The sequence below is a fragment of the Botryllus schlosseri genome, chromosome 16 (assembly GCF_051294905.1).
Source record: "Botryllus schlosseri isolate E-star chromosome 16, Bs_hap1, whole genome shotgun sequence".
Taxonomy (NCBI): domain Eukaryota; kingdom Metazoa; phylum Chordata; class Ascidiacea; order Stolidobranchia; family Styelidae; genus Botryllus; species Botryllus schlosseri.
Genome location: NC_137251.1, coordinates 19,218,396 through 19,244,051, shown reverse-complemented (window position 1 = coordinate 19,244,051; position 25,656 = coordinate 19,218,396). Strand labels below are relative to the sequence as shown.

The window sequence follows — 25,656 nt, the reverse complement described above, 5'->3', positions numbered from 1 at the left end:
TAACACTTTTCCTCGGCTACAGATGAACTCGGCAGCCGACTGGAGACAGAACCGGACAGGAGAATTCACGCCTGCCTGTGTTACATTTGCTCTGGCAACGTGGAGAAACTGGTGCACTGCTGGGACAGCATGAAACGCGAGTCGGGACAGTCTAATTCGACCCCGGACACCCAGCAGGTAATTTTGCGACCGCATTGCCAGTATGGCTGAGCACAATGATTCGAGCATTGGAATTTTCACTTTGAACTCTGCACATGAGTTATACGTTTGCGACGTTATAACAGCGATACTCGAATACTTAACTCGAAGCCAAATACTTGAATCGGAATTGAATTACACAGCTACAGGTGAGACTTCGCTGACTTAGTCTAACGAATTCCGTTTCCTTGCAGGATTTGATCGAAAAAGTCATGATTTTGGTGAAAGCCGTTGAAAACCTGTCCGAGCTGGGATTGGGGCAGGCCGCTTCCGAGAAGCTGGCTAACTACGCGAGCTTGCTGGCATCGCAGGGTGAACTGAACGCGGCCATGCAATATTTACCGGCGGCGTCCGATAAGGTGATTATTTACGGTCTTAAAGGGACACTGTGCTTATATATGGTTTGAAATTGGAGTTGAAGGTGTGAAAACGATTTTGTCGACAGCTATTTTCGCATGTCTTCAGAGCCCCTATAATATTCAAATACTAAATTTGCAAATGCTAAAACAGGTTGTGTGGTTGGCCACACACGTAGCCAGCCGAGAGGAGGGAGAGGTGACACAAAAGAGGGGAGAAGAGGCATATTTTGAAAACAGACAATGTTCTAAATACTACTAGATTAGTTTGTGGCAACAAGGATCAGATAATCTTGCTCCAACATAATATGATATCAGTCATGCTCATCTAGTTCTTAATCTTTTCTTAGAGCGGACCCCTAAATTTTTTTGAATGGCTGCGTGGGCCGCGTATTGAAAATCTCTTGACGGAAAAAGGGTTGTCAATTTCGCCCACTACTGAGAACAGCTTCACATTGTGATATAGTATAACTGATGCCTGAAAAAGTGCATGATAACTATTAAAAGGCTGTCACTTGAGCTTGTGACCTGTGGCGCGGACAAATAAGGACAGATCTTATAAACGCAAATGTTTTTTTTGTTTGTTAAAGTTTCAACAATGGCCTTTCCGGGACCCTTGAGACTAGTCCTTGGACCCCAGGTTAAGAAGTCGTGTTCTAATGGTTTATTGTTATTCCATTCTAATACAAAGTTGCCGCAGAAATAGTGAGCCTTTTTTCCAGCCTGCGATAATTTATCTGAAACAAAGACTCGACTACGCCTTGGGAACTCAGCAGCATCAAGTGCAAACGCAAGCTAACCCATCACCGTACCGCGGATTGCAAGGTATCTCATCGTGTCCTTAATTAGAGCTGGGTACTCGAATCGGAATCGAGTGTTAATTTTAATGATACACTCTTTACCACCAAAAATTGATGTATCAACGAAAATAATAGTTTCAATAGCATTTTCCACTGTGGAAGCCTTACAAGCTCTGCTGTATCGCAGTATATGAAACATGTAAAACGAAGCTACTCGCTTTTCGGGTCAATCAAGTAGTAGGAGACGTTTGAAATTGATATAAATGATACGCTCCATGCCATTAAGAGTAAATTTATCAGTGAGAAATATAGTTTCGATAGCATTTTACACTGTGAACAGCTTTAAACCTCGATTAGTCATATTGTAGGATATAAAACGTATTACAAAACTAATTTGTGGAAATGACACATCTGTGAAATCGTGATCAACTCACAGCATTCTCACAACGTGCAATGAAATAGGCATGGTCGAAAATAATTCCAGAATATCTTTAATATGGTGTAGAACCCAACCTTTTTCGACACATCGCCCCCTTTTGAAGCTCCACACCGATCATCGCCCCGCAAATATTGGGAACCGAAAAACAGCACTTCGTCAGCCTCCCCCCAAAAAAACGTTGGTCTTTGGCCCCACAGGCTGATAAACCAAACCCCAGACCCCCCCTCAGTCAGTGGGCTTTTTGTCGCTACATATCAGCTATGCCCTTTTTCATGTACTGTTTGGTAAGTCACCGTATTTCGCCTAAACGAGCGAAGTGCAACAAATTTATATAATTCATGTTTGAACTTTGAATCGGTCAATATGGTCGGGAATTGCATTGCTATCAATTTTTTATCCTCTTTCTGCTCACGTAATCAGATTTACCGGTAGAGCTGAGTGTGCTGTGTTGGAAAAGGTACGACCCCGAAATAATAATTGAAAATCTTCGGGCGGAACCGTTGTTATATTGACTTCGTTACATGATGCTATTTCGTGTCAGAAGATATGGAAATCGTCGAAACGTACCGAACTAAAAGACGCACATGATTTCAAATTGGTATTTCTTCCCTGGCAAATATTTTTTTTCTTGCGGGATGGCATTTGTCCTGTAGGGTTTGTCCTGTAGGGTTAAGGTCGCGAGGACAGGAACATTCGGCGCCTATGGACAATTAAACATATATGTATATATATCGAAGTTTTCGGTCAGCACAAGGGCATCCCTTTTCGGCCAAGGTCTTCTTGCTGCTGATCGTTCTGGCACACTTTTCGGAGTCGCATGTTACATGGCCTCTAACTTCATATGTCTTGGTGCGTCGTGGTGCAGTAATGGCCGACGCCGAAGTCTCCTATTTCCATAAATCATGCGTATTTTTGTTGGGTGACGGACTGACGAGTACCCCAAAATCAAGATATATGAAAATATTAAATCGCGCGCAGCGCGAAAAATTCTTGAAAAAGTTGTACGAATTTCTTAAAAATTACTCTATAATTTATGGTAATTGACGAAATGATTTTGGGCCCCCATCGAGTTCAAGCCCCCACCCCCAATCGGGGGGTTTGGGTGCGGTAGTTACGGTCCCGACTTCAATATAGCCGTTTTAACGCCCTATCGCCCCCTTTGTTGTTTTCGCCCCCTATCGCCCCCTTTGTCCGTTTTTGCCCCCCTATCGCCCCTTCGTTATTTTCGCCCCCCTAGACCGCCTAATCGCCCACGTTGGGAACCACTGGTGTAGAATGTGCGCTGTATTCTTTGTGGCCGCATCAATGGTTCGCATCTGAACTTTCCGCACTGTTATGGATGATACACAAAAGCCTATTACTTCACGTAGAATCCCTCAAGTACCCGACTTTACACGACCCTATCTCTAATCTGATCGGAAACGTTTAAACGACGTTGCTTTGTTTGCAGGACGACAGCCGTACAACCCGTCAGCATATCAACAACCTAAACAGGTATTTGTCTTTTCAATCTTGATTGCTGCCAAGCTCTGCTGGAGATGGACAGATAGACATTCACTATGCCCTCTCGATAGGTTAAACTTTCTTTGTATTCAAAGCCTCTCCAGTTTTTCCCATTTTTATAGATATTTTCCCGTAGCCAGCAAACCAAGTTGACAGCATGACGCATGTTTTAAATCAGTCGTATGTAGGAATCACAGATCAAGTGAAAACGTCGCAGCATCTGGTGTTTCTATCCTTTCTCTTCCCGTCGCAGATGAACACCATGAATCCGATGGCCGTACCCAGACGGCCCGAGAGACCGGTGTCGCCCTGCAGATCGAATTCGCCTTCAAACAATCCTTACAAATCAAACCGCAGACCTGCTGCAGCTAGACCAGGTTATGCCGGTGAGTAAATTTTGTAGATTTTCCGATTAGCGATGTGAGGTTTGAACTCTGTTACTTTATGCTGATGTTCGAACAACTGTAGTATGAATGGTCGTAACGATTGATCCAGTAGTATTTGCCCAATTAGATTAGCTACAGAGTGAGTCTTGGCGTCACCTACAAGATAGCGTAATGGTGCAGAGTTGGAGTGGAAGGCAGGAAGTAGTCATAAATCATTATCACTTGACTTAGTTGAGTAGGACGTACATAGCGCGAGCACGCGAAACCCGCTTGATTTCTGTGAAAAAGTGGTCTATTGTTATTGACCACCTCTGACCTGCAGGATGCACTGCTCTCCTCAATTGTCTTTCTGTCCCAGTGTGGTCGCATCGACAGATTACGAGAATGCCGCAGAATGATATCTACTATGTTCACCGTCAAGGTATCTCGTCACAAAGTTGCTCCTGGTTTTTATAGCCGCACAAATTTTGTGGATAGATTTTTGGAGTGGCGCACGGTGAATGTGTGATGCGAGTTACGTCTGTCAGAACACTGTCGGTGTGGGTGTGTCCACCTGTTCTGTGAAGTGCAGGAACTGTGTTTTTTGCCAGAAATGTTTCACTTGTCGATTGTTTATGATGCACGTGGCAAACCGTTTGTAGTTGTAATTGTAGCATTATTATAATACTGTTGTTACATCGCTTTTGAATTTGTGTGATTTTAAATTTCAAAGATTGTACGTTACTCAATTATGGCCATCAGTCGATTATTAACGTTTCGGGTGCTTGACTTGACTACACATTTTGGCTGCCATTTTTTAGTTGTATTTTCTGACACAATTTTTTATGTTCAAGTGAACAATGGTTCGGGGAATATCAAGCATCATAATTTTATACGATATTCTTTCAGCCCCGACCAATTTGTACACACCGCAACAGCCGATGACGCCTGCCGGTCCTCCAGTCGTCCCTGTTAACGGATACAATCCAGCACCAGTACGTACCAGTTTTCTTTGTTATCCTGACACTCCGTGAGATCTTGTGATGCGTTATTTTCATCCAAATCTATGCTATGCTGCTTTGAGGGTTTGAGAATTCAACTATTCAACAATGGGTACCCGGGGATTTGATTTTCCAAGTTGAGCATTATCCTTACAGTTTAGTCGAGTGTTCGAGTACACAAATTCAAATTCAACAAACATAAGACGCCCAGATTAAAATATCTTTTTTGCGGTCAAAAGGACAATGATATCCATCTCACGTTAGCAAGAATAGCCTCATAATTCAGAACAATGACTGCTTTGTATCACTTCATGAACATTGTAAAGATTGGTCACTGCTTGACATCAACGTCGTTCTATAACATCGTAACGAGTAGGGCTAGTTTTTGCAACTTTTGCAACTTTTTTTTACAGCTTCCGGCAGCTTCCTAAATAATTGTAAGATATGTAGAATGCTGTTTAAAGCTGTTTGAAGGAATCTTATAGTGCAACTTTTTGCAGCTTTTGTCCATATTTTTAATGCAACTTTTTCGATTTTTCATGAAGGTATTTTCGATTTTGGTGAAATACATGGCCAAATTCGACTGAAACACCGTAAATCAGCACCGAAGTAACGCTTTTACGGGTATTTCGGGAGCTGAGCCGGAAAATTGACCTTTTTTTTAGTCAACCGAGCAAAATGTGGTCAAAATGCAACTTCTGCAACTTTTTTCGAAAACAAATGAATAAATGCAACTTTCCACGGATTTAACTGCAACAAAAACTTGCCCTAGTAATGAGTGATACTCGAATACTTGATTCTCAAATCCTAATACTCGACTCGGAATCATATGGCTCAGGCAGCCTACTTGATTTTCAATGCTGTGTTCATATTGAGATCAACCCGAACATTTTCGGCTGATACTCGTCAGTGGTAATCGTAAGAAACTTGTTCAGAATTGAATGAATATTGTATATCAACAATCATATTTAAATAGTATATTCATATTGAAATGAACCCGAATATTTTCGGCTGACACTCGTCAGGGGTAATCGTCAGCAACTAGTAGAGAATTGGAAAGAACATTGTATATCAACAATCGTATCACAAAATATGACGTCACCAGCATGAAAGAGAGAGCGTTCAATGTACTATTTTTAGGTGGTACATGAACTCCTTTTGTTGACAGAGTTTTGGTTGGTGTATTTTGATAAAAGTTGATTCCAAGGCACACAAATGGAATTGTGTGCGACCTCGCCCTACGATTCGAAATCGGTCGTCTCGATAATTATTCGCACAAATCGGATTATCCAACAGATGTTTGCCGATGGCAGAATTAATGGCCTTTGATCGATCAGCATCAATCTTAAGTGGATGAGTTAAGGGTGAGCTTTTCACTGAGCGTGTTCTGATAAATCTGGGGACATGTTGGTTTATGCGGTCCTGCAGACGTCTTGACGTTCTTCCCACGTAGCCACAATCACAGTGGCACCTATATTCGTACACTACATTACTTTGTTGAAGTGCAGGAAGCATGTCTTTGCGTGTTGAAGGGAGCAGTTGTGTTGTTGTATAAATCACATTGGTTTTGACTGTGTCGTAACACTTACTGACAGCAGAAATCAATTGTTTTTCAAAGCGGGTGGAAATGGGGCCAATCCAAGGTAGATGGATATAAACATCTTTTATTGTTCGTGCGGTGGGCTCTGTTCGTTTTTCTGCGATGAATTGCGTTAATTTCCTCTCCATGCCGCGGCTGATGACGTGTTCAGGGTAACCGTTATCCAGTAAGATTTTTCGGATGTAGTCAAGTTCTAAACTCAGTTTGTTACCCGAACATATCATCAACGCTCTATGCACGAGTGTGCCTATGAGGTTAATTTTTCTGCGCCGAGGACTAAATGAATTCCAGCGAAGGTATTGGCCTGTGAATGTCGGTTTCCTGAAAACAGACGTTTCAAATTTGTTGGTATTGCGCTTTTCAACTAATACGTCCAGAAATGATAATGAGTTATTGCTTTCTTTTTCTATTGTGAATTGCAAGGCCGTGTGAAGCGAGTTTAAGCGAATGAGAAATTGGTCACACTCCGATTCATTCCTGAAAATGACAAATGTATCATCTACGTATCGGCGGTACAATAGTGGTTTGGCGGACTCACGCTGGGAGAGAAGCTCGCCCTCGTAATACCCTACGAAAATGTTGGCCAAAATAGGTCCCAGGGGACTACCCATGGCTAAGCCGTCTATTTGGCGAAACATGACCTCGTTAAAGCTAAATTCCACGGAGCAAGTTGCCGGAGCAAGTTGCCGCTTGTAAAAGTTCAACAAAGACGTTACGCGGGATTGATGGTGGTGGTAACTTACCACCGTACAGCGCGTTGGCACAAATATCAATAGTCTCATGCAGCGGAACGTTCGTAAACAGACTAGAGATATCAAATGAGCTCAGAAACACGTCTGGTCATATTTGGTGATACGATTGCTCATATGCAATGTTCTTTTGTATTCTCTACTAGTGCAAGCTGAAAATATTGGGTTTATTTCAAGATGAAAATAGTATTCCATTGTTTATTGACCTTTATGCGTTCAACAGTCTCTTCAATAACTCGATTACTTAGATTCATACAGAAATTTTGAATCATGATGTCATCGATGGACGTTGTGCATAGTCTTCCGTTTTTCTTAGCTTCAGCAACCAGGTGTGCCACAATTCCCACCGGCGCCGGCACCCAGCATGCCAGTGACAAGCCAACCCCTCCAGCCTAATATCTCGTACGGAGCACCACCCAGACAGCCCATCAGCATACCCACGGAATCCGCTATTCCAGACCAGGGCGGTTGGAACGACCCGCCTGCCGTCGATCCCAACAGGGTGCCGAGAAAAAAGAAGGTATGTTGAAGATTGCTCTGTACATTGTGAAGAACCATGCACGGATTCAACCATTCTCATGCGGATTTCATACTCACGATTTGTCATGCACGGTTGTATGTTGTTGGTTTACGATTGCATAATAACACCGTTTGATCCATTCGAGACGTGTGCTTGAGACATGATAGTTAGGTCCTCAGACATATAGGCATGTGTGCGCAATAGGGCTGTTCAAAAATAACCTTTTTTCCTGAATCTTGCTGATTACTTGATTAAATCGTTAGTTTGCCTTAAAAAACGACGCACACCAAATTTGAATTCATTCAAACCAATATTCGCGGATTTCGTAGAGTTTGAAAATTTTGAATTTGCCAAGAAATGCAAAAAAAAATTTTTCAAATTTTTCTGCCAACCCCATGAAATTGTTGTGCTGTCTTCAAAAACGATGCAAAACAAATTTGACTCAATTTGAAGCCGTAGAAGTGGAGTTATTTCAGTTTTTCTTTGATAATTCTGGGATTATCCTTGATTGGTGGATCATCCCAGAATTACCATAAAAAAACTTGAATAACTCCGCTTCTGCATCGTTTTTGAAGACCGCGCAACAATTTCATGGGGTTGGCAGAAAAATTTGAAAAATTTTTTTTTGCATTTTTTGGCAAATTCAAAATTTTCAAACTCTACGAAATCCGCGATTATTGGTTGGAATGAATTCAAATTTGGTGTGCGTCGTTTTTTAAGTCAACCTAACGATTTAATCAAGTAATCAGCAAGATTCAGGAAAAAAGGTCATTTTTGAACAGCCCTAGTGCGCAAGCAGAAGTAACGCAGTAGATTCTACTCTATTAAAACTACTTCAAGTGGGTGTAGAAATTGAATGGTCTTAACATACCCAATAGTTTCGCACAGTTGATTTGTTTGAGGGATCACATACTTTCAGTCGTTAATCGGGGGTGACTAGTTTTGAAATTGTAACATGTATATTCAAGACTAACGTAAAATCACTTATGACACTAACGAATAGGACAAGTTTTAAAAATATCTTCGGTTACCTTAATTCAGGGGGTATTTTCGCCGGTTACGGTAACAATTCACTCGTAAAAGTGATAGAAACATCCCAAAACTAGTTTATGCTACACAAGATCCAAGGTGCTGCATCGATAATCTTCAGTAGAAGTGAAAATCCCAAACAATACGTTCATATTGCCAAATTTAGTCCACTCCGATCTTTTCGGCTTACTCTCGTCAAGAGCAAACGTCAGTAAATGTGGTCTGAAGACATGTCTCATTTGAGCGATGGTTACGACGATTTCAATCTTGGAAATGATACAAACCCCATTTAAAAAGTTCATACTCAAACAAGGTATAGAAGATAGGCCTAATAAGTAAGCTGTTTGGCTGCCAAGTATCAAGCACTTCATTACTCACTACATCTGCATTCCACTGTGGTTTGTTGCTCAAGGGTTGCATCAAAAAATAGTTCTGCATCAGCTATTGCTCCATCGTAGGAAATCTTGCTGTTGCGCCACGTTGTCGATTATTGTCCCTAATTTCTGCCCTCTTGTCAGATTTCAGGGGGTCTCTACTGTAACAGCATGTTGACCACAGACTCGCATGGTACTCAATGTCTGATTGCTAATATCTCAATACCGTCCGTTGTGTGCCCGGCAACCGGTTGTAATGCACAGGTCTTGGTACATGGACGTGTTTTTCTGTTTTTGTTTTATTGATCACTATTTGGTTCTTTGCATGGGATCTCATGTAGTGGTGTAAATAGTTGGTTCGTGGTACCGAGGTGGCAGATTGCTTTCATAACATCCATTCCAATAGTACATTTATCGTAACGTAACTTGAAGACTTTTCGGGTGCATCATTACAAGAGTTATCGGCACAATAAAGGAAATCAGATTCAAAAGTGAAACCAATCTGGCAAAGTATGATATAACAATGAGTATTACACACCATGAAATTCACATTGTAGCTTGCCGATAACTCTTGATCGGAGATAACTCTTCAAGTTGTGTATCATTGCAATGGATGCTATTATGAAAATAATGTGGTGTGCTTTTTTGCAATGTTTTGTGGCTCACAGTAGAATAGTGTTCCTAACTTTGTACCGAGGGGCTCTGGACTGTGGTTTTTTGCTTCCTGTATGAAATTGTTTCTTCCTGGTTTAATTTTCCCACTTATTAAAGCTCAATATCAGTGCACTTTGTATAGACGCAATATCTACCGACTAAACCATCATATTTTACCGTGCTGGTGATGAAAACACCGATGGTTTCGTTTTGACTTCATTTTGCGGCATTGTTAATCTGAAATATGCCGTCACAGATAATTGTCGGGCATATTTCAACTCACTAGGCTCCTTGTTCTACGACATGAGCCTGGAGCTTGTTCATACTATGACGGTGGATCTTTGTTTATTGCACTTTGTTCTGGCAATTGTGATCATAACCCCTACGAGTCAAGACTCTCATACACCCAGTTTTTAATCCTGATTCTTGAAGAAGTAGTTTTTATCATAGTTTACTATCATAGTTCAATGTAAGATTCAACATTGAACCCCCTTTCATGTAATATCATCATAAATCAGTTCACAGCTTTCACCCTCACAAAATCGGTGCATGCAATTGTATCATTTCATATGCGGTGGCTTCTAATGCACAGCATTCTTCATTGATCTGTGCATATGTGATCAAACGTAGGCGAGCTTTTCATCCTAAGCTAGCACAAACGTGGTGTGAAGCATGCAGCGTATCATGCTTAGTGAATGATATGTCTGACAGTGTCTCCTGGTAGTTACGGTTCATATTCGTTAAATGTTTTAATATAATTTTGTATCATCTTGATCATAATGCAATCTAATGATGCGTTACTGTACAGATTTACCGCTGCCGTTCTGTAAAATCGCATTGTGCCCTTTACATCGCCGTAACAAAACTCTTTTTACTGAAGTTTACTGAAGTTGAAAAAATTTGGCAACAGAATATGTTATTTACTGGAATAAAAGAACAAAACGAAAAAGAATTTATCATCTAACAATTTTCAAAATAGCACTTTGGCCCACATCGAATTGCTCGACGTAAAATGCAAAGTGAACCGTGGCCCACCAGTTACGACCCATTGGTAATGACAGACATCAGACTGACTGACAATCACTTGGAAATATATTGCATATACTGAATGGTTGTGCCAGTGAGTAAGGCAATTGGTGAATTGTCACTCTTGTTAGGGTTAGGTTGTGCTTGGGAGTTAGGCTAGGCTAGTGTTGTGGATAAGGGATTAGGGCGATGAAATGCCAAATTCATCAAGTTTCGAATTCACTGGAATACTGTAAACCGGGAGTCATGTGTTGATTCACTGAACCTTTTCCCAGCAATCAGACGTGACGAATTTCGGACCACTGCCAGTCACCACGGCATATAACTCCGCCGTGGCGATGCCCCCGCCGTCAGATAGAAAGGTTTTTCGGCTTCGTCGTGTGCGATGTAGACCTTGAAAATATTAACATTCCGTTTATTGACAAGGACGAACCCGGCGATGGGATTATGTCCAAAATGGCCAGTTATTTTAAGCCGCTGTCTCCGTTTGGGAAAAGAAGCGGAGACTTGCCTTTCACTGTGGAGCAAACGTCGCAGGAGGATGTACAAGTGATGACGGATTGTCGATCCATCGATATGTTCTTAATCACGTTGTCGAAATCGACCCCGAAATCAGTGATTACGACTAGAGCTGGGCATAACGATTTGAGGACTCGAGTATCAATTGTAATGAGTCTTGTATTGAGAATCGATGTTTTTTATCAAGAGTAAAGTAAATTTAATGGAGTAAATCGCGAATATTTTTGGCTGACACTCGTCAGCAACTAGTGAAGAATTGAACATAACTTTCTATATCAACAGTTGTATCACCAAATATGACGTCACGGGCATAAAGATTCGCATTTCCTATTTTTAGATTAGGCTTTTTCAAAATAACAGTTAAGAAATAGTAGATTGAGCTTAAACAGTCTGTTTGTATGATCATTCGAATCTTTATGCCGTTGCTGGTGTCATAATAATTGTTAATATGCCAGGTTGTAACCAAGTCACAAGGTTCCGAGTCACAAGTCAATCTCTCTGTTATAGTTTGACTCAAGTCAAGTCATTTTCAATTCAAGTCCAAGTCAGCTAGTTGAGGGTCGATTCCGAGTCATAGCTAGCCTTCACTGATCAGTTTTCAGTTCAATACATATATTGACTAGAGGCGAGTCATTTTGCGCATTTGATAAAATGAATCGAGTCACCAAAAATTTGTGGTCTGAGTCAGACTCATGACTCGAGGCATTACAACCCTGGTAATGCGACTGTTGAGATACAATGTTCTTTTGAATTCTCTACCAGCTGCTGACGTTTTCCCCTGATGAGTGTCAGCAGAAAAGATATTCCAAAGTTCAGTACCTCCAATGGTCTCTTCTACTAGTAATATTTTATCAGAGAAAAATATAGTTTTACGACTATTCCCACCATTGGGGCCGCGATACTTTGATTGACTGTGGTCTACCTTAGCATCGTAATACGAAGTTATTTTGGATATCATGTAAGTGGCATCATTTACCAAAAATAATACATACTCGAATACTTCACTCAGATCTTAATACTCGGCTCAGACTCGAATCTCCCAGGTGCTCGTTTTGCCCAGCTCTGATTACTGTCAAATGTTAAATTATTTCTATTGAAATTCAGCTATGAACAAGATCATGAAAAATGCCCATCTGCTTCTCACAACTTGCCGCAAGACTCAATGTTTGAACTTTGAACAAATCAAAATTTTATTTTCCAAATCGTGTTATGCATGTGTCTGAAGTTCTTCCACTCTGTTTATTTGAAGCTGCGATCAACCGACCAAAATTGATCGAGTTAGAGGTTTGATTCTCGTAAAAGTAATAGGCATATTGCTTGGCTACTTCAATCGTCGTCCACGCGATCTCGAAAGCATGAAGCTGTTCAATATCCGACATCGTACGTACACCAAACAATGTCGACTTACAGGCTAGAATTAAAAGATTCAATGTAGGGAAGGATACGTTTCAAGAAGTGCGACTGCCAGCCTCCATGTGTATCGTACTCTATGCTGCAGTGAAACAATTTGAGATTGAACTGTACACTTGACTCTACGGTATATATCTCAAGACTAACACCTCAGCATACACAGTACTTACCTAGAAGCAAATTCGTTGACCATTGCATGTATTTTATCTGGTGCATGTGATGAAAATTTTCCGTTCAATCGCATTCCACACATTTTACTGGTGGAGTAGGGGATTTGTCATTTCTTAGATTTGACTGTCTTCATTTTTGCAGTCATGCAAATGTTGATTATTTGGTGCTTGTGGTGTCGTCCAAAATTCTGTAATAATTTTCTGCTCGAATATTGGTTGTAGGTTATGCAGTCTCTCGATCCGTCATCTAGTACAGTGGTTCTCAACCTTTTTGGCTTCGCGGACCCCTTTTGACCGTCACGGACTCTCGCGGACCCCCTCAAGGTTTAGTTCAATTTTAGCTCTATTATGGTGCAACCTTCATCTGTTACGTGCAAATATGAACTGTAGGCTTGTGATAAACAGCAAAATGATGATTATTCTTGAAAATAACATGATGCTATTTATGTAGAAATTGGTAGCCTTTTATTATTTTATTAATTTTGCTGCTGTATTTCTTGAAGTACGAGGTCGTATCTTGAAAATCCGCGTCTTCGTTTTGATATGAACGAGGAGATCCGGAAACCATTTCCGCAAAGATAGATGGAGGCTAATGCAATATTAACGCATAACGCTTCTGAAGATACTTATGGTGTGATCGCAACATTTATGACACCAAAATGAGGAAACATATATTTTATGAACATATCACGCCCAGCATCTAGCGCAGGGACGGGCAGCATAGGGTCACGGGTCGGATTCGGCCCACGACGGCATTTTGATTGACCCGCAGAGAGTTTCTACCGTCAAAGTGAAAAATCCTAATCTAAAAGTATAGACAAATTTTGTGCGCCGAAGAATGGATCCAAGTTTTCCAACCTGATAAAGACTGTCATGAAACGACTTGTTCTGTTCGGGTTTACATATATATATTTACGAGGAAATATTTTCGACCATGAACAATTAAACATTAACAAGACAAGGCTGCATACCAATATAACTGGTGATATGAATGGCAGGGTTGGAGCGTGATGCTTCGATAGCAACGAAACACTCCTTGTTCATCAAAAAACCAGCCTTTTTGATAGCGCATCCGCAATAAGAATGCGCCAAATCTGATAGCCAAGCTTTAAGAGCTGGTATCATTGTCCAATTTATGACGAATGTCAGCCGAAAATATTCGGGTTCATTTCAATCTGAATATACTATTCAATAGTATATTGAAGTTCTGTACCTTCAAGAAGCTGTTCAAATAGTGGTTATGTATATTACAGGATATAATGGGCTTGGTGGCGAGGTTTCAATTCCGGCAATGGGACAAATTAGGGAAATGCTTCGGAAATTTTATTTCAAGCCACTGGTCACTAATTTGATGAGACTGACAACGTCAAATCGAGAAGGTTTCGCAGACATTACGAAGTCACCCTGATTGACGTTACTATCTTCATGTTTTTTTCCACAAACCCCAAAAAAGCGTCTCTAAACAGCAATATGTTTCTATTAGCAGGTTATTGGAAAATTGGCAATGAAAATGAATTTCGACACTACGATAGTTGATGTCAGACGATTATTATGCTGATATGAGTCATGAGGTTTTACCAGTTGTGGTGCGAAACTGCCTCATGCTTTCTCAAATTAAAAAAAAGGTTATCAACCATTCTGAAAATTTAGAGGTCTCGCGGACCCCCTGAAATTGCTTCGCGGACCCCTAGGGGTCCGCGGACCCCCGGTTGAGAACCGCTGATCTAGTATTTACTCGTATGCTCGTATGTTATTTGATATTTTCAATACCAATTTGTTTATACTGATTTCATTCACTATTTTCAAATCTTTGTTTCTCAGTTCGATTGGAGAGATTTAAACACTCCTTCACCCCTCTTGTGCTGAATAGCTTTTACAACTTTGGTGATTAATTGTTTGTGTATGCTGCCAGCGTGCTAACTTGAATCTTTGATGCATCAACTATGTACATGACTGTGGTACTTTGAACATAATATTCAAACAGTTTATCGGAGCTGGACATATTAATCTTTGTCTTATTCACCAGCTTATATACTTTAATTACCAAAAATCGTGTGTACCATTTTCTTGCGATTGTCGCAAGGATTTACACAACTGTTATTAATTTGCGTGTGTGTGTGAACTCAAATTTCAGTGTCGCCAATTAAATTGTCTCCGTTTATAAACAGACAAGCGTACCGTCGTATCAACCTCAAGATTACAACTTCATGACCCCCATGCAGCCAGCGGCCGCGCCTATGGCACCGATGATGCCGAACCAGCCCCATGCTAACAACATGCCGTACGCCATGCAGCAGAATCCGCCCGGGGCACCGGCCGGTCACCAGGTACAATCGAGTGAATTTATTTGACATGCATCTTTGTTTGATACGATTTTGAATGTATTGCATTTTCATGCTTCATGTACTTGTCAGGATGGCTTGAACACGTCTTCGGAGGTAACGGAAGAGAGTGATTTTGCCAACGAGGTATTGTGTAGAGCCGGGTGGTGGCTATGGTGTAGATTCAGTGCCTGGAATTTTACTAGAGACCATGTTTTAATTACAGGCTGTAATTGGGGTTGATAAATCCGATTAATTCGAATCCGGTTTGCAAATTGAAATCGAAAATCAGCATAGCGCAAATTCTTCCGAGTCACGTCTTTTGAATTGTGACTAGGGCTGGTCAAAATGATTCGAGTAGTCAAGGCTGAATTAAGTATTAGTTGTAACGACTTGCGTCTAGTAGTAAGAGACATTGTTTTCAAGCACTGAAATTAAATGCCCCTTTCTAGTATGAGTTATAGTATCAACGGAAATTATAGTTTCAAAACTAATTGTAAAGTCTTCATGAAGCCAGCCTATCAACCAAATTACTGTAGGCCCACAGCGAAATAGTAGATAGCAAATTAAATTTAAATATTCAGCGTGGCTGACGCAACACGGGGTCTCAGAAAACGAGTAAAAATGATATTTTCAGACGGGACCGCAGACTCGCTGATATTTATAATGGTTGTGATTTCGATATTTCTTACTCAAGAAGGGACTGTTGCTAATCTAAGGTTATTTGTGACATCTACGTTTACGTTGAATTGTAAGAATTCACGAAGGATGTGACCGGATCGTAGCAACGCTGTCTAGATTTCTTCTGTCAACAATTAGTTAAGGACTTATAGACTATTCCGCTGCCAATCACCAACAATCTCTATATAGAACTGGAACGATTGTTTGTTGTTGAACCGATGCCCCCTTGTCTTTGTTTATGAAGGCTATTTGCGTGCAAGTGTGTAGCTTGAAGTTCAGCTCCTATAACGTGCGGTTGTATTGTTGTTTTGTTTCAAGTCACACCTTTCGAGCATTTGTCCGAAACTAGTTGATTTCACCGTTGTCGAGATTTTTGGTGGTGTAGTGCAGGTATCGTCGGCTCGCTAGAGTAGCTTACTTTGCTCAAATTAGAGTACTGGTACTCTCCACCACAAGGTCATCAAATTCCGTCACTGTGTCGTATTGTTTGTTCTCGCTAATATGTATCGTCGGTGAATGTTTTGAAGAAAATCACAATTTGAAAATGAAGGTGAATGTTTTGAAGAAAATCACAATTTGAAAATGAAATGTCTGTCTGTCTGTTTAGGTACGGGCACCTGCTCCGTCTCTTCCCACCAAAGCCGCAAAGGACATGCCGAAAGCTCCCATCCCCGCGGAACATCAGATTTTGCAAACGCAATTCGAAGGGCTCATCAAGCGCTGTTCGGCCAGCGCTGCTAATCCGGTAACTCGTCTTTTTGAAGGATTTTGCGGCATTAGTTCAACGTCGTTTCAACAGTCATTAATGAGCTTGGCGACAGCTAGTAGCCAAGCGTTTTTTGAAACGGTTAATGACCATTACCGATAGGAATGAACCCGAATATTTTCGGCTGGCACTCGTCTAGGGTAATCGTCAGCCGAAAATATTCGGATTCATTCCAATAAGAATATACTATTCAATTGTATATTGAAGTTCTGTGTCTCTAAGAATCTCTTGTAAAAGTACTTCGATACTGACTACATCTGATAAGAACAAACTCTAATCGGATATAAACAAGCACAAAATTACACATTTGAATAGTATATTCATATTGAAAGGAACCCGAATATTTTCGGCTGGCACTCGTCAGGGGTAATCGTCAGCCGAAAATATTCGGGTTCCTTTCAATATGAATATACTATTCAAATCTGTTATTTTGTGCTTGTTTATATCCGATTGAGTCTGTTCTTATCAGATGTAGTCAGTATCAAAGTACTTTTAATTTTTCTGAGTACTTGTATAGGGTTTTCCTACTTGTGCTAGTTACTCGAGCAGTTATGATTTGTGCTCTGATGCTCAACAATTTTTTTGTGCAAATCCACTCACTTTTTACACTCGATATTTTGTGAAGTAGAAGGTAGTTTTGAGATATTTTTGGATCACATTTGTGAGTGAAAGTGTCGAAACAAATACGTGAAATAGCATCTGTATTGCGGTAGCCGAATATATATACTCCAAAATCCCACTTTTTGTGCTGTCGCAGTGATTTGAATAGCCGCACCATGCAACTTACAATGTAGACATCTCCGATCTACTGTTAAAAGTTCACGACACCTGGACCAAATCTCCTTATTAAAATTACCTGAATACTTCCCAGACCGACGTTTTCGAATTCCACTTGAAGTAGTTTTGACATCTTTGCGAAATGTTACAATGTTACTTCTCCTTGTGCACCAACATCGACTGCTTTGACCGCCTCTGACTGACGTTTTTTATTTGTTTTCAATCTGCAGCAAATGAAAAGGAAACTGGATGATTGCGAACGTAGGATGGAATTCTTGTACGACAAATTGCGTGCCAACACCGTGAGAACACACTCGCCTTATCCACCATATGGCTCTCAATAACTTACATTACGCATTTCAGCTATCACCGCATATAGTCACGGGCCTGCATCAACTCGCGCAGTCCATCGGTTCTGGAGATCTAGCCGGCGGTCTTCGCCTGCACACGCAGATCGTGTCGAACTCAAACTTTTCCGAGATTTCCGCGTTCATGCCGGGTCTGAAGAGCATGCTGCAGATCGCGACGCAATTGAGAGTTTGAAATTGTCCGGAGGGCAGATTGGTGTCTGCCTGTGTCGTTGAACTTTTGTTGCGAATTTAATGCCGCGTTTTACCCGTCGGTATTGTGAACTAATAACTGGGGCTGGGCTAAATCGAGTATCAGGCTATTTCGATTCTGAATTGAATATTAGGCTTCGGGATGACTATCACTCATTATAACATAATGACAAATAGTTCGAAGAGTATGGACGATAGGGCCAGTTTAAATACATCCATTTTTTGCGACCATGAAGAAAATGATCACAGTTCTACACCACATGAAAATCTGGTATTTTACAGTCATATCTATTTCATTGGACTTTGTGACGATGCTATGGGTTGGTCTTAGCTTCACGGAATTATCATTTTGGCTTTGTGAGTTGCTTTGTATTGTGTTTTGGATGCTGTGATACTACAGATGGGGGTTTCAATGCTTCCTCGTTGGGTAAATAGAATCAAAACAATAGTTCTCTTTGGGGCAAGAGCTTATAGTTTCCGCACTTGCAGAAATCATCACTCACTATCAGTGGTATCACATCATTATCAATCATTAGAGTCGATGCCCGATTCATATTCGAGTACTTGAATCATTTTGTCCAGCTTTTATTTCAAGTAGAAAATGCAAGGTTTTCAGGATGGCAAGATATTTGATACTAAACTCTTGGCAGAAAGTGACTTATATAATCTCTACCTGAAAAAATCGTTTCTCACTACTTCAGTAGAATTGTTGCAATTAACACTCTATTCGGATTCTAGCTGTAGAATCGTTATGCCCAGCCCAGGTAGTATTGCCTCATACAAGTGCGGGAACAGGCCTTCTGTGTATAGACAAATTTCGGCTGCCAGCGTGTAAATACAGCAATGGCAAAGATAGATATCCAATGTCTGTGCAGCCGTGTAAAAAGACTCGATGGTACAGAACGACGAAGTGAATCGCGATCTATTTATCGTCATTTCTTCATCAGAGTTATTTCTCTCATCTTGAAGTGCCAATATCTACGAATAAGTTGTTGACGGCAATTTAGTAGTTGTTTTCTGCAAAAGTGGATTCGTCAGGCTGCTGGTTTTATAGATATACGCGAATCTCTACGAATAAGACGTTATTGCTTTGGTCGTGTGAGTGAACATGTCCGGCAAGGAATTCCATTTTTAGGTGTATCGTTTCTAGTATGCTTTGGTGGCGGTTTATGGCAGAATTTATGCGTGATGTGAAGGATACTCATATATGCGATAATATAATAATCAGTTGATACTGTCTGTGGTCCTGGAAGGGTGAGAAAGTAGAAAATTCAGGAGCTATGATTTTTCAACACTGGCGTGTCATGGAACCAGTTGCCATCCAAAGTAGAGATAAAATAACAATGATCAAGCCAAAAAAACACGATTCTCCCAAGCTACGCTAGTAGTCACTGCATTGTTCCAGCATCTACCGACTGTGTCATATAATCAGCACTTTGCCCTGCATATAGACTTGGACAGCCAGATTGTCTGATTCGAGTGGAATGTTGGTAATCAAACACTAATGTAATTTGTGAAACGTTCTTATGCTATAAATTCGATTCTAACCTAATTCATGAAAATGGTGTAGTACAGCGCAAAATGACCCAAGCTTGGCGTACAGACATTTTTGACTTTCTCATGCTTGCAAGACTGAACTCTGGTTTGATATGAACTCATTCTAATTCTGAAATGCGATTAATTCTATCTTAATCCAATATAGAAAAGCTTGTCTAACTCTCCCTTCATAAGGTGATAACTTCAAATCAATTTAAGAAGCTTTGTTAGGTCTAAGACACGAGTACTGCATGTAAATACGTTCAAGTATGGTGAGTACATACCCGAGATCAAGTAGAGTAGGCTACACACCCCTCCAAAAATTGGCTTATAGAGGAATAGATACTTCATCCACCATGAAACAAAAATGTGCACATTCGCAAGTCAGTTCAGTTTATTAACAATGTTATCAGATCAAACACCGCAAGATTGCAATGCAAAGAAAGATACGAAGAGTCAAAACGACTTGGTGCAATCAACCGATCAAACTTTCTTTCGAACGTACCGATATAATTATAATGTGTTAAAAGGGGCATGTGAAATATACAATTTTCAACAGATGGCAAGGCGGTACTGATTGGTAGCAGCTATATGTTTCTTTATTAATTCATCAGCCTATTAATATGTATAATTATATATTACATGAACCGGATTATCCTCACAAGCACCGATGCAGAATTCAACCTTACAGCTTAATTGTAAAGATAGGGAATGTATAGTTCACTAGAAGAGTTGGTCATTAGTTGGTGATAACATAGATGGGGTTGATCGATTAAAGCAGCGATAACATTAACATGGATGTCATACTAGGATGAATTCATCTTAGTCGCTGCAGTACCAATAACCTGTACAGTAGGGGTGTTTAAAAATATTCAAAATCAACTGGCTACGTGAAAACGCATAAAAGCATCACTCTCCTTTCAGGCACGACTGGAAGTCGATGTTTGGTCATGGCGAGGTGATGGCATTTGTGGCCGTAGATACTAGTATTTCCAAAAATGCTAGAAATTTCAATTTGGGCATGCGGCCCTTGCAATGGTTGGAATCGAGTCAAATTTGGTGTGCTGCGTTATTAGGAAACCTAACAAATTCTTCACCTAGACCAGGGATTCTCAACTATTTTTACCAAAAGTTCAAATTGTCTTAGGTCCGTTATAACTCTCATGAAATAATTTACAGTAATACAAATGCAATACGGTGCAACTATATATACAAATTACGGTATAGCAATATTAGCAAAAGCAATAATCTTAGTCTAAAGCCAAACAGAAAGAATAAAAACACTGCGCTTTGTTTTTGCAAATCAACGATAATGCATTTGGTTTTGATAAAAAACGAAGTAGCCTACATACTGAGACTTGGACGAATATGATTTGAATTAAACACTGAAAAGGTTATGAAGGGCCTAATTAATGCCTGACGTAACAGTGTTTGAATTTTGGCCGTCATTTTTAGGCACTTTTCCTTGCCTTTCCATTTGCTTTCCATTCGTCCTTACCCTGGTCTTTGTCTGGCTTTTTTGTAAAGATGAGGGAGGAGGATCGCTGATAAACATTAGACACTTTGAAACGTGCTACCACATAGACTCGAACTGGCGTCTTTCACGTCGCTGACAGTGGATTTACAAACAAAGGCAACTCCAGCACCAACAACTATCAATGGTGCAAGCAGTGAATTCGGAAATGATACACCAGCTAACCAGTCAAGTTAGTTGATGGTGAATCAACTAATAATGGTTTTTTGAGTAGTTCTAGTTCTGTTTGCAGATTTTGAAACTTTAGTAATCCTAGTTCTAGGAGCACATTTGAAAGAAAATTAGTTGTGTTGAGTGATGTTCTTGCAGCCATTGCTACCTCCGAGTCATTACTACACTTGGAGGTTGAAACCCATCCCATTTTGAACTGGTACTGATGAATGGGCTGCTTCACAATTGAATTTAGGTAGTTGTGATTTGGTTAGAGTTTTAGACGTCGCTAGTTCTAGTTTCAGTACTAGTTGCAAGTTTTGAAAAGAGAGTAGGTCCAGTTCTAGTTGCGCATCTTGATAATCCAATAGTTTGTACGAGTCTGCCACTGCCAGTGATCCATTAGCGAATGACACACCAACCAACTCTTGCCTTCCCATATCCAAAGCAGTTGAATCCAGTATGAAGTTGCATGTGCTCTTTCAAGTACCCAGAGTTGTCAAAAGCTTTTATGTAGATCTCGCAAATGGATTCTTAATTACATTCCGTCCCGTTGTGCCTACCAATGTGCGTCCTCAATCCTGCCGCGCGACGAAATTGCTTGTTGCATATCATACAGCGATGCTCTCTGACGTCGCTGTGCCTCAGCATATGACTTTTCAACTGAAACTTGAAACAGAATTCCTTTCCGCACAACTGGCACGCATGTTCTTTGATTCCAAAATGAAGTTTCAAATGGTATTCCAAGTGACCACGGCGAGCAAATCCTTTTCCGCAAATCTCGCAGACGTGGGATTTCACAGTAGAGTGGATTTTTAGGTGCAAATTCAAGTTCTTGCTGTGACCGAACTTCTTGCCGCAAATAGAACATTCATGCTTTCGGATGCCGATATGATCTTCGAGATGTCGATCGTACTGTGCTTTGTAACGAAATTTTTTGTCGCATATCTCGCATTGGTATTGTTGGACGTTGGAGTGAACTAGCGCATGGGTTTTTAAATTACACTTTTGTCGAAACGACTTCCCACAAAGATAGCACTCGTATTCTTTCAATCTCCTGTGAATCAACGAATGACGTTTCAGTCGACTGCTTGTCACAAAAAGCAGCCCACATACATCACACTTATTGTCATTTTCACCGGTGTGGATACTTAAATGATTTTTGAGTAAAGACTTCTTCATAAAGCCGGTCCCGCATATATCACACTCATACTTTGTTGCGGCAGAATGCATCTTCGTATGCTTTTTCATAGATGACTTCAGACGGAATCCCATACCGCATATATTACACTCATACTTTGTTGCGGCAGAATGAATCTTCGTATGCTTTTTCATATTTGACTTCAGACGGAATCCCATACCGCATACAGCACACTTATGGTCTTTCACTCCGGTGTGGATAGTTAAATGATACTTGAGTAAAGACTTCCACACAAAGCCCATCCCGCATACTTCGCACTTATGGTCTTTCACTCCAGTGTGGATTGACAAATGATATTTGAGGGCAGACTTCTGCGCAAATCCCACACCGCATACAGCACATTTGTGATATTTAGTTCCAGTGTGAACACGCAAATGTTTCTTCAGTTGGACTTTTTGCACAAAACCTTTCCCGCATTTGTCACGCTCATGCTCTTTCTCTCCCGTATGGATTTTCACGTGTCCAATTCTTGCGTTTTCGGAACTGAATGCTTTCTCGCAAACAGTTTCACTGTCGTCGGTATGGCGCGGTGAAGGCAATGTGCTATTTCCGACTTTGTGACTGGGATTTTCGGCTTCCATTGTGGAATTTATGTAAGCAGAAAAAGTAGGCTGATATAAAAAATGAAGTCGTTCAAGATATTACACTCAAAATATTAAAGGAGAATCATAAAATGAAACTGTGCTTATCACGTAAGAGTTTGTCATTTAAAATACAATTTAGCCTGAATTGCAGTGAGTGAAGCAGAGATTTCGAGAGTTTGTCGCTAACAACCACTAACACTTGAAATGAAATGTTTCTGAAAAATGAAAGCAACCACCCGGTATTTGTCAATCGCGCTACAGAGAATAGTGTAAATCAAAATCTGTAATACGGTAAATATGAAGTTCTTTCATATCACCGACTTTTCATCTACCTGCTCTAACAACTTTTTTAATGATTCTGTGCAATGTCTAAAAAATTCATGAAAGGCAAAGAAAAGTCATATAGCCCAACTGTGGTTCTCAAACTTTTTGACACATCTCTTTATCAAGCTCAAAATATATACCTGGTAAGCTGAATTAGGGCACAACTGCATATTACCGTATGTAATATATCAGTCCTATAGAAGCAGGACACACTTTGGGTCAGTCCAAAAGTACTCGAGAAAACGGTTGACAAGTGGGGTACGATACATGTCTGTTGACTAACCCCAACAGTTCATGTCAAGGGCAATTTCCAAATTTCAGGATATGCCAGATTGCTCAATCCAATAGTAATGTTAAGTGTTTATCATACAGGCACGAAAGTAGTCGGCAATAAGTCTTAACACAGATCAATTATATCTATCGATACATTACCTATAATTCAACTGCATGACCGACTTCGCCACTCCTCAATCAACATTCCACATGCAGCGCACGGCGTACGCTGAAAATATGCACTTTCACTATAGAATGTAGACGTTTACATTCTATAATCTATACTTTCACACTGCAGCAGTGTTGCCAACTCCGGATGGACAAAAATCGCTAAACTGGTGTCGAAAATCGCTAGATGTCGCTAAATCTTGAAACAAAATCGCTAAAAAAAGTCGCTAAATCTGAATTAATTCCTAAAGTCGTTGAAAGACCCATACGTACATCCGCATTGCAGATATCTCGTCATTTATGGCGTTTTTAGCTGTGCCTGTCCATTAGCCTGACTGTCAAAGCTATAAAGAATGACGAATTACCAAAGAGGAGGATATTTAGGCGTTCCCGGAAGACATTTTCGATTTCCTGAAAAAGGAGGAGAAATCCTCCTAAAGGAGGACATATATGGTAACCCTATCATAATTCGAGTTCATAATACGCAAGATTCATGTCAGATTGTCAGTCATCTCAAAACGGTACGAACTCTGCGGTACATTTCAACAAACCACTCATTATAGAGGCATGACACAAACTGCTGCTGACCGTCCTTGTGCCTTGCTCGATGCGTCCGTGAATACGCGATGCGATATACTGATAATTGCGGAAAGGTAGATCGAACTGACGACCTACCGCTCGAGAAGCCGGACGCATAACCATTACACTATCTCGCTCGGCTGTCTTACCAATTATATTTCTATAATCTATATCCTTGTCCAATGTCCATCCATCCTGATCAATGGTATATAAATTATTGCGTATGACATTTGTCCGCATAAGTAGCGTGATAATACTGAATGGAGCGTGATTCGAAGAAAGTTATTGTCGAAAGTCTATTTAAGAGTCTTTTTCTGTTGTCCGACTGCACGTATAGAAACTCGTGATTTCATTTTTGATTATTTGAGTATTAGGGTATTAGAGTGTTGTTACATCTTGTGTTAGTATGAAAAGTAGCCTACGCGACGTAATCGGTAAATTTTTTATTCATCTGACGTGAATCAGACATTAAAACTCTGTATTCGAGCAATTTGCGGGAGGGCGATTTAAACCCGTTTCCCACTGGATCTAGATCTTGGTACGAATAGTGTTATAGTACCGTTACAGTTCGTGTAGGTGTCAAAACTACGATGCACAATAGTTTTCTCGGTTCTCTTATAAAACGCGGTTTCTGTTTTGGAGGGAGGGAATCCTACATATTCGTCAGGCGTGGGCGTATAGATTGTGATTGCTCGTATTGGGGGTCAATTGGCCAGGATCTTGGCGAATTTGGCGATTTTTATGGCTGGAAAAGTTATGGCCAACTTCGCTCCCATGACCAAGAAAGTCAGTAGAGACGTTCATGTACATTGTACATGCACGCGACCTGAATGCAAATCGGCGATGCGTGCTGACGCTGTGACGCGCATAAGATATGGTGAACATCCATGATGTTTGCTGCTCAAAACTGATTGATATCAGATATTTTTGAAATAAAATCTCTAGAAAATTGCTAAATATTTTTCAAAATTCGCTAGATTTATCGCTAGTCGCTAGATCGATGTTTTTGTCGCTAAACCGAACGAAAAATCGCTAGATGTAGCGACAAAATCGCTAAATTGGCAACACTGCACTGCAGCAGTAGCGGGCAGCAGAGAGAGATGAGCGGATTTGGAATGTTTATTTCCTAACCCAATCCAAATCAGAGATGGCCACAGTCCGGTTCAGGAACCGGAGCAGGATTTCAATGATTTTTTACCTGGCCGGACTGGATCCGGATTTTGAATTTGGGATGACGGTCGGATTTTAGCCGGATTTTTTTTGCTGCAATATGATTAATTAGCATTGTTCTGGCAGGATTTTTTCGGATTCCAAACTGGACATTCACCAGCCGGATTCTTTCGGACTCTGAATTTCCAATTGCCAGACGGATCCGGATAGATTCGGATCCCACGAGATCCTCGTCTAAAGGAAACATCTACTTACCCCCACCCAATAGCAACCTAACTAAGAGATCTATCGACTACTCGGCACCTATCATCTGGAATGC

The 25,656-nt window shown here is 40.6% G+C and overlaps 2 protein-coding genes across 9 annotated transcripts in view; one reads left to right on the top strand and one right to left on the bottom strand.

Moving 5' to 3' along the window:
- The window catches only part of LOC145458893 (protein transport protein Sec31A-like), a 42,875-nt gene extending 23,825 nt beyond the window's left edge, over positions 1–19,050 (top strand). For 2 of the 8 annotated variants that reach the window (XM_080337396.1, XM_080337392.1), the window contains 15 exons: positions 23–177; positions 393–557; positions 1,277–1,379; positions 3,244–3,287; positions 3,550–3,682; positions 4,041–4,103; positions 4,571–4,656; positions 7,328–7,531; positions 10,890–10,976; positions 11,041–11,163; positions 14,882–15,040; positions 15,128–15,181; positions 16,323–16,460; positions 17,489–17,560; positions 17,622–19,050. In XM_080337396.1, coding sequence (XP_080193522.1) covers positions 23–177; positions 393–557; positions 1,277–1,379; positions 3,244–3,287; positions 3,550–3,682; positions 4,041–4,103; positions 4,571–4,656; positions 7,328–7,531; positions 10,890–10,976; positions 11,041–11,163; positions 14,882–15,040; positions 15,128–15,181; positions 16,323–16,460; positions 17,489–17,560; positions 17,622–17,801 — 1,766 coding nt within the window. In that variant the 3' untranslated portion in view covers positions 17,802–19,050. The remainder of the gene's footprint in view (positions 1–22; positions 178–392; positions 558–1,276; positions 1,380–3,243; positions 3,288–3,549; positions 3,683–4,040; positions 4,104–4,570; positions 4,657–7,327; positions 7,532–10,889; positions 10,977–11,040; positions 11,164–14,881; positions 15,041–15,127; positions 15,182–16,322; positions 16,461–17,488; positions 17,561–17,621) is intronic. The other 6 variants (XM_080337393.1, XM_080337395.1, XM_080337398.1 and 3 more) reach the window with 6 other exon arrangements.
- A 2,485-nt stretch (positions 19,051–21,535) lies between these two features.
- Positions 21,536–23,725, bottom strand: LOC145458896 (uncharacterized). Its single transcript, XM_080337401.1, has 2 exons — positions 23,580–23,725; positions 21,536–22,850 (listed from the first exon to the last, which is right to left on the bottom strand). The coding sequence occupies exon 2, from the start codon at positions 22,818–22,820 to the stop codon at positions 21,573–21,575; it is 1,248 nt and encodes a 415-aa protein (XP_080193527.1). The 5' UTR covers positions 22,821–22,850; positions 23,580–23,725; the 3' UTR covers positions 21,536–21,572.
- Positions 23,726–25,656: the final 1,931 nt, after the last annotated feature.

Bases quoted from the DNA above. Each gene is read 5' to 3' on its own strand.
- LOC145458896 (XM_080337401.1), bottom strand. From the start codon at position 22,820: ATGGAAGCCGAAAATCCCAGTCACAAAGTCGGAAATAGCACATTGCCT.